At 31.6% G+C, this 9,518-nt stretch overlaps 1 protein-coding gene across 1 annotated transcript; it reads right to left on the reverse strand.

The window, feature by feature from the left end:
* Positions 1 to 6,902: 6,902 nt before the first annotated feature.
* Positions 6,903 to 7,805, reverse strand: LOC145057705 (root allergen protein-like). The gene is made up of 2 exons (XM_079005580.1): positions 7,569 to 7,805; positions 6,903 to 7,412 (listed from the first exon to the last, which is right to left on the reverse strand). The coding sequence occupies exons 1-2, from the start codon at positions 7,747 to 7,749 to the stop codon at positions 7,117 to 7,119; spliced, it is 477 nt and encodes a 158-aa protein (XP_078861706.1). The 5' UTR covers positions 7,750 to 7,805; the 3' UTR covers positions 6,903 to 7,116.
* Between the last annotated feature and the right edge of the window lie 1,713 nt (positions 7,806 to 9,518).

Raw genomic sequence — 9,518 nt, forward strand, 5'->3', positions numbered from 1 at the left:
TCATTCCTCGGGCGCTTCTCATCCTTAATGGGTTTTATAATCATTTTTTTATTACAAACAGGGGAGAATGATGGGTATTCGAAGAGGGTTTCACAGATATTCGTTTGCGGATTTGAAGACCGGTGTTAATTCGAGGGGGAGTTTTGGTCTTGATCGTGCTAGCTCGTTGGAAACTAAAGTCGGGGCATCCAATCCTAACTTTGAGGGGGGAGAATGTTAGGGTTTAAAGTCACGCTTGGATGAGGCTTTACCCACTTGTATGTGTGACGAGTTGTCTTTCCTTTATAAGGAAGAGAGTGGAACTCATTTTATGTAAGGAACCATTTAGAGTGTTAGACTAGAGAGAGAAACTTTGTACAAACCCATTTGTATATTCTTTTTAGATCTAATATGTGCTTACACAAATTTATTTACCCCTTGTGTTCTTGATTTTACATGATGATTCACTAGATCTTTCATATTCCGTACATGTCATCAGAATCAACACCACTATAAAAGTCAAGATGTTATAGTATAATCAACCTTTAAAGTTTGAATTTTTGTTTACAATACGCATAACAACACCATAATAAAAATTCAAGACATAGAGATCAAGTTCTAACAACTTTCTAAAATTCTACCTTTAAATATTGCTCAAGCTTAATAGATGGAATATTTTACTTTGAGTTCAATTAAGAGAAGCTTAATCATTGTTTCTTTTGAATTCTCCTCAAGATTTAGTATCTAGAAACGAAAAATCACCTACGAGGGCTTCTAGAATCATGTAGTGGAAGAAAAATGAGGTAACTAACTTGTTTTCCCCTGTTTTATACAAAATGTTGTAAGTAGGTCCCCGAGTCGCTCATTAAACACGTCATCTGCCACCTCAGACTCCCTCTCCCTGACGTATCAAGATCCTTATACCCACATATTGTGTTTTCAGCATTCAACATAATATTTCATGATTCCATACTAGTTTTACCAAATTTTCATTTAACTTAAAATGATCACAAGTTTCTCATTTTAAGTCCAATTTCTGTGAAATTTATATCCACAAGAAAGTGGGAAGTAGCTTAACAAATCCATTAAGTTACTTTTGACTAAATTCTTGCAGAACTTAATCTATTAAGTCACAAATTTGGCACATCTAAACTACAAAATTCCTATTTTGCTCTTGTGGTTATTTACACCATTTAGTTACTTAGATCGCCCAAACCAAGAATGCATTTCATCATAAAGATCGCTTTAACATGTTGCAACAAATTAACGAAACTAAATCTTCAACCTTTCATACTATTTACAAAAATGACAAAATTAATCCTTTTAGTCAAACTATTCGTATATAGTCAACTCTTTCAAATTTTAAGGATGTTACAGATATGATGAAATGATGATAATTAATTGAAAAATGTAATCCAATAGCAGGTTTCTTGAAATTGCTTAACTAAAGTAACGTGTTGGATCAGATAGTAATCTTAATTACCCTACATGAACCAAACACACAAAAACCATGACAACGCATCCATAAATGCAGGGTCGACTCTATGTAGAGTTTTTTTAAGCTAGGGCTCCAAAATATTGATTCGCTTAGAGCCCCTAAACTGGTTGAACCGTCATTGCATAAACGTTCTTTGTACTTCCTACAATTTACCTCATAAAGAAGCTCACTACAACTTTGTATACATTTAAATGCTTATAAAGCCTTCCCATGTCATTCGTGTTGAAGAATCTAATTATTATGACATTTTGCACCACTGCCAACCACATACATATTATCATTTTATAATTGAAAAACTATTGGATGTATACTTCATATATATCATAGAATAACTGGAAAAAAATGAATGGTAATCAATTGATCAAGTGAAATTGTTTCCGATGACGTGTTACTTACCTAGGTTTTTGTTTGGCTGTCAAACCAACAAATAATGGGATAAAATAATATTAATAAAGCTCAAATCACTGCTATTTCTTATACTAAAGATATTATAGAGTAAATAGGGTCGGTCCACAGGAATACAGGACTTCTTATCTTGCCATATTTTCACACAATATATAAATAATATTAAAATGGGGGATTGTATTTGAACTTGAATTAAACTTCATAAATAAGAAAGATTGATAACAAAACGCAGTAAAAGAAGTACATTTCCGATTCTGACTCGTATACATGTATTATGTTGAAAGATGTAATATGATTATAACTCATGTTCAATCTAGGTTGGTAAGTTAGATATTAATAAACTCTAATATCCAAATTCGCAAAAGTATTTTATTCAAAACAAGTTCTTCAAATAAAACTTCATTTAATTGATTCAATTCAAATAAGTTCTTGCATCAAATCATTAAATGACATTAAGTTCTTGCACTAATTACCAACAATGTTTAACATTCCTCTTAAGCTTGGGAATATAAACATTTAATCTTTGATTGCACTAATTTTGATCTAATTACAACCAAGTAAGTGTGTGTTACTAACATCAAATCATAAAACATATACATATTTCATAATTTGATTAACTAGATTGACTAGAACCCTAATTCATTGATCAAGTGAAAAAGAGAACCAACCAAACACATGATTAAGATCAAATCAAAGATTACTAGATGTTAAACACAAATCAAATTCAAGTTACAACCTAACAACACATACTTAAGAATTCAGATTCGGAAATGATAATGAAATCAACCACACATGTCTAGGTTGAACTACAAATCAAACAATTTAAACTTCAAATTAACTTACAAAAAGGACATTAAAGTGTTTCCAAGTGTTAATCTACTTCCAAAAGCTCTGAAAATCGTCTTCTCTCTGCCCAAAATCTGACCTAACTTCCCACTAAACTGATTGTTTGAATTATATGAGAGTAAAACTTCTTTAAAAACTGTCGAGATGTTTACACGGCCCATGTAAATTAAAGGGTGTCATTTACACGGCCGTGTAAACAAGAAAAGTAGAATGCTCAATCCTTCCAGGCCTTCGAAGTAGAATGCTCTTGTATATACGTTTACATGGCCCGTGTAAATTATAAGCTACCATTTACACGGCCATGTAAACTCCTGTGAAGCCAAATTCTTTATTTCTTCATTCTCTCTCTCTCTCTCTCTCTCTCTCTCTCTTCAATGCTCCAAAACTTCTGAAACTTTGTCTCCAACTCTTTATAACTTCTTTCATCAAGATCCAACCTTCAAAAATCCCTGAAATATCATAAAAGTGTGTGAATGGAATCACATCATGAAAAATCCCGAAAAATATGCAAAATGCATGAGTCTAAACCTAAATGCAATGCATTTTTATGAACTAAAACTACAAAATGAATGCATGAAATGCACCTAACAGTTTTACAATAACTACATCGTATTGGGATACAAGATATTATAAGCTACCATATCTTATGGGATACAAATAGTATGTGCCCCTTGCATAGCCGCTACTTAGTGTTAAATTTGTAAGTATCTTATGCTATATGAGAATAAATAAAAATAATCATGAAAAGTCATTTATAGGAAAATTTTATACCTGAAAAGGAACATTAGCCAAAAAATAATACTTTTTTTATGAAACAATAATGACCGTAGTATGAGGAACAAATCCATGACTCACAATCTTCTTATAAAGATGAAATGACTTCCACGAGATTCAACCTTACGATGTTTATGTATCAAACTGTTATAAAAATAAAAATAAAATAAAATAAAATAAAAATAAATAAATAAATAAATAAAATAAAAAAACTTTACATGGCTCTTCCATTCTCTCAAGCGTTTTATCAAACACCTTATCTGATTAGTCATTAAACCCTTTATATAAAACCCTTTTACAAGTAATACCATTCAAACAACTTTTTACAGAAAAAACACACGAAAAAATATCAATACAAAAATGTAATGATGTTGATAACCAACTAAACAACCCCAAGAAAATGGTTATTATTTATAATAATACTCATCGTCAAGCTTCAATTACAGAGGTTTAGACCAGTTAAATTCTTACATTTTCTCAACTTTAACCAACTCATAAATCGACATACACACGTATCATATACCCAAACGTACGCTACAATAAATTTGGTTCGAAACAAAATGAGCTATATATATGTAATAATGAAACAATATTTCTAATCTCATAAAGGTGAGATTAAGGAATAGATCTGTAAAAGATATGTTGTGTATATTATCCAATAAATATTATCATTAAGTTAACAAAATACCGATATTTATGTCCATGATTTTACATTTTTTAGGGATTATCATTTTCCTTTTTGAATTTGTGAAAGAAGAAATGATAAAGCGATAATTAGAAAAAGTAATTGGAATGAGAGGAAAAATCAAAACCTGATGTACAGAATAAGAACACTTGGCAACAATTATTTACTTATTTATTAGCAAATTATATATAAATATACATATAAATATTGACTCCAACTCTATGTCGACCTTAATTACTTTATAATATTAGCTAGTGTTTGGAAAAAATAAAGCCGCGTTTGAATTATTCAATTCATTTTAAATCATGTGAGCTTGGTAATGTGTTTGAATAATTCAATGCATCTATGGATAATGCTAATTGTAGGTAAGATACTCCGGTTTTCTTAATAATCAATTAATTAAAAAACTAAAACTAGGGTGTTCACTATCAAATTGAATTATAAACTTTTGAAAATCTCCAAGAATCTACAATCCTTGTTATACAGTTTTAGGTCAACTAATATAATAATAAGTAAAAACATGAAGTATAATCACATAAATATGAGAAATATCCTACGGCAATTATATATGATGTCTTAGTTTAAAACTTATTTGGATTAATATTATTAAACATTGTATCCTTTTCATTTAAAAAACACACCATAAATTACTAAATTGATTTTGATATTATAAACTATAAATATACTCTATATCATATGAAAGTTCACATCAAAAAAAAATATTATTTAATTATTCGCCGGATGACGACTTTCAGCATAATAAAATTGTTACAAAATTTATTTGAACGGTATAACCAAATCCAACTTGTAGGCCACTGTTACAATTAGCAATGTAATATATTTTTGCTACACTCTAATTATCGTCCAAGTGGCATTCAGATTCAGTCAATTAAATTTATTGTGTACGAAGTTGCGACGTTAACAATTTATAATTAATAAAAAGGTTGTCTTTGATCAATTTTGAGATCTTGTTGAGGAATCGTGAATAAGCGTGGAATTTATCATCATATATGAAACAATATTCTCTCCTAAGTATATATGACTTTTGATGATCTCTGTGTTTTGTCTTATCTTCAGGATACAATTTCGAGTTTTGACTTAAACGAATTCACTAATAAGGACATCGATCCTCTTAAAGGCCAACATATATTGGTTAATGTAATTTTTAGTAAAATTATCCAAGACATTGAAATACATTTGGACATAACTATTAAGAAGAAAACAATTTTTGAGTATATATGGGCATCCCATGGCCATGATTTTCTTATGGTATTCATATTGATAGTCTTGGCCAGAATATATCGTTGGTGAAATATCATGCTATCCTAAAGTATCCCTTTGTAATCCCTTTATTTTCAGTTGTATGTCACGTTTGTCATACAAGGGCAGCTTTACTCTTTACAAAACTAACCAAGTGCTTGGGGCTTCAAATCTAAAGGTAACCCAATTTTAAAGTTTATTATGTTATATATATATATATATATATATATATATATATATATATATATATATATATATATATATATTTCTTGGGTTAGAAACACAAGTTGGAGCTTGGCCTGGTGCTAAAAATGTTGGTTTATCAGACTAAGGGTCTTATGCTCGAATCTGTTTGCTTACCATTCATTTATTTTATTTCGGAAAATACTTAAACATATTTCACATCGCTCATGAATGAAACTCAGCAACTCTCCTCTCTTATATAAGTTTGATCATCATCTTGCTTCATATTAACTCTACCTTTGAGTCTCACATCGGCTGGGAGATCAAAACTTCAGCAAACGTCATGTTTAAATAAGTGATTAGCATAGATGCATTAAGAAAATAGATTGGAATTTGGTTCAAGTTGTAAAACCGAAGGGCCCTAATTTTTTTTGTTTGCTTAGATCTTCCAAATGGTTGAGCCATCCATATTGTCACAAAACATGTTAGGACTTATTTTTGGGTTTTTGGTAGCAAACAATACATTGTAGACAGCTCTTGGGTTTCAAGTACCGATACGATCTAATTAGGGATGTTCCTTTTTGACAAATTTAGGCACTTCAGGGTTACTACCAGGAAAGAGGCACATGTGAACATCTTCACTGACCCATTGGAAAGAAGATCAATGTTTAGACATGCCGATGTTTTAGTTGTTGGATGGATAGGAGGGAAATACACATGTATGGATCTTACGTAGGTTTTCCCTCTTGTGGGCTTAAAAAGTGAGGTTTTCATTGTGAGACAGACTTCTTTAAAAATTGTCTCTTTCAAAATGACAAAACATAAAAAAAATGTGCACGAAAATCAACACGTTGATATTGTTCGCATTTGATATTTTGATTTCCTTGTATCAGATGTTGTGGACCTCTTTAATAAAGTTCAACCGGTCATGCATAGTAATATTATGACCCAAAAATTTATGGACGTGACTTTTAAAATAATTATTTTTGTCATCTAGAATAGGTTAGCGACCCTATTTGTTATCTATTGCCTGTTACGTATAAGTAAAACTTTTATTCATCGTAATATTTGAGTATGGATCGATCATGCTTGAGAATATCATGATCATTTATAAGAAATTTAGTTACTATGTATAGACGGCTTTTAAAGCAAGTAGCAAGATGAAAATAAGCCAATCCAAAGGTGACATGAATTATATCTTAAAAGTTGAGGGGAGACAAATTAGCCTAATTAAGGAAGAGAATAGTTATTCTGGAAATCAAACATCAAACATAATTAATTTACGTGTGGTTTTTGTTAATTAATTGTACTATCAAATGCAAACAACTTACAAGAACGATACAACCGGACTAATGTCCATATATTAATATAGTTGACGAAGGCAAGAATTGAAGTAAAAGAAAAACCATATATATTTTTTTCTCTTATGGGTACTGACAAACCAAACCGTGTCTTATTGAACCAAAACATGTGGATCCCATATGACTCAGTACGCTTCAGGATGAGCAATGGCGTAGGCTTCAAACCCCTTAAAGCTCTTCTTAAATCCTTCTTTCATAAGGTTGATAGTTTCCTCAGGTACAGTATTGTCGCCTTTGCAGGTAAACACCACCGTGTGCTTGTATACGGATCCTCCATCAGAAGAAGGTACAAACTTTACATGATGATTGGCAGATTCTACTATGCCCATTAAGACATCACCTTCAAAGATGGTGTATGCTGAGCTATAGTTGCTTACATCAACTGAATCAACCTTGTGCTTTGAGCTTGTGAATGGGACAGCTGTGCATGGGTTGTAGAATTGTTAGGGAGTAATAAGTGACAAATTTACTAGCCATTAAAAATTAAGATCATTTTGTGATCATGATGAGTTATTTCGAAATCAAAACAAACAAAAATCAAATAGTCACTTATGTAATTAATGGTGCAGTTACTTACCATCACCGTATGTAATGGTTTTGATCGTTCCAACACCACCATCACCTTGGATGATATCGACGGCTTTGTATGTTTCAGGTTCAAGTTTAGGTGCAAGGGTATCGAACTCACTAAAGACCTTGAAAAGTTTGGAAGCAGGATATGAGGAAGCAACCTCGAGCTCGACAGTAATAACAGCCATTTTAAGTTATCTTTGGAGAATATATAAGAAGATGAATGATTTATGTTGTAATGAAATATGGGTAAAGATGGTGGTATTTATAGGGTCGGAGGGTCGGAACAAGAGAATTAAAAAATATAACCCGCATTCCAGTATTGACTTACTGCACATGGATTACTTTCTAAGCTAATTAAGGATTTACACATTATATAAAGTATACAATTAAATAATCCTGGGATAGGTGAATAAATAAAGTTGTTAGTGGGCTATATGTTGAAAACTTGATCCTCACCGATGGAATTCGAATCTCTTCGCTCTATAACTTCTTTGATTTTTTGTTTATCAGAGACCCGCGTATTATATGTATGAGTCGATTAAAAAACTATTTATGAAGATTTAAATATTAAATATTTTTTAAGAAATTTTTTTGAAATAAATATAAACGAAATGACGAATAAATAAGTAATTTAATATATATTAATAAAAAAAAATTATTAACATATTATAAAATTTGTGTTTAATATCGTAAACATTAAACTTTTTTAAGAAATAATAAATAATTATTGACGATGATTAAGGTATGATAAAAAGATGTTTTTAACAAATAGTTAATTAAATTAATAGTAATTCAATGCAGTAAAGATTTAAATTGTAATAATAAAAGTCATGACAAAGTGAAGTTATGTTCGTATGGAACGTCTATTTCGGATATAATGAATATGTCTGTGATATTTATGATATTAATATGTAAAAGTGAAGTTATGTTCGTATGGAACGTCTATTTCGGATATAATGAATATGTCTATGATATTTGTGATATTTGTGATATTTCGGATACTATGTAATAATTATTTGGAAGACAAGAATAATGTAACTTTCTATTATCAACAAAGGTATGTAATTTAAAAAATTCTTTTGCACTGTTCAATGTATGTTTAATAACTATAATACAAAAATTAAGTTACACCACACGATGTTTCCGCCACTACTAGAAAAAGAGGTATCAGCGACAGAATCAGCGACGGAACTATTCCCTAGCTAATCAGCGACGCATTTGCAAGGGATCAGCGACAGAAAACACCTTGATTTCTATTCCATAAATTCAAGTCATTTACCAAGGGATTAGAGACGGATTACCGACAGAATCAGCGACAGAAAACATCCCTTGCTAATTTGTAGTTGAAATCCGTCACTAAGTTTCAGTTCCCTCTCAATTATTTTTCTTGATTTTCAATTCCCTCCCATTTTTTCGTTGCCCCGTCTCCTTCCCAAATCGATATACTCTTACCCTAATTTTATTTGGAGACCCACCCCCAACGTCGGCTTCCTAGCGCCCCCGACCCTTCATCGTCTATTCCATCAATCTCGGCCCCTATTATCGCCGATGACACAGACGGCCACCATCAACCAACACCCAATCGAAGCCCTATTGGAGTTAACTCCGACCAAAATCTACCACCTCTTCTGCATCACTTAGCGGAAATCCAACACTGGTTTGTCATGATTCTCAATGAAGATCTTGATATGTTTAATGATTTTTATGTGAGTTTGTCATCCGATTTCTGGTTTTTGGTTTTGTTACTTTTCTATATTTGTTCAAACATACGTAGAAATTGATACTTCCAAGTTTCGTTCCAATCTCCAAGTGTAACACCCGGTTCCTATTGGAAAGGAGGAAGGAAGTTTGGGAGTTGGGAGTTCAAGTAGAAGCAAGAAGATCCAGAGGTGTTACACCATTCTCAGCTCATTCAAGGTAAAAAGTTGGAACCTTGACCATCTATCTCTTAGAT

Source organism: Lactuca serriola, chromosome 6 (genome assembly GCF_051521515.1).
Source record: "Lactuca serriola cultivar US96UC23 chromosome 6, Lser_US96UC23_V15, whole genome shotgun sequence".
In the NCBI taxonomy this organism is placed as follows: Eukaryota; Viridiplantae; Streptophyta; class Magnoliopsida; order Asterales; family Asteraceae; genus Lactuca; species Lactuca serriola.

What these genes read in the sequence shown, in the direction of transcription:
- LOC145057705 (XM_079005580.1), bottom strand. Translation starts at nt 7,749, where the DNA reads ATGGCTGTTATTACTGTCGAGCTCGAGGTTGCTTCCTCATATCCTGCT. An exon ending in AACCATTACATACGGTGATG is followed by an intron (nt 7,413 to 7,568) that starts GTAAGTAACTGC and finishes ACCCATGCACAG; the next exon opens with CTGTCCCATTCACAAGCTCA.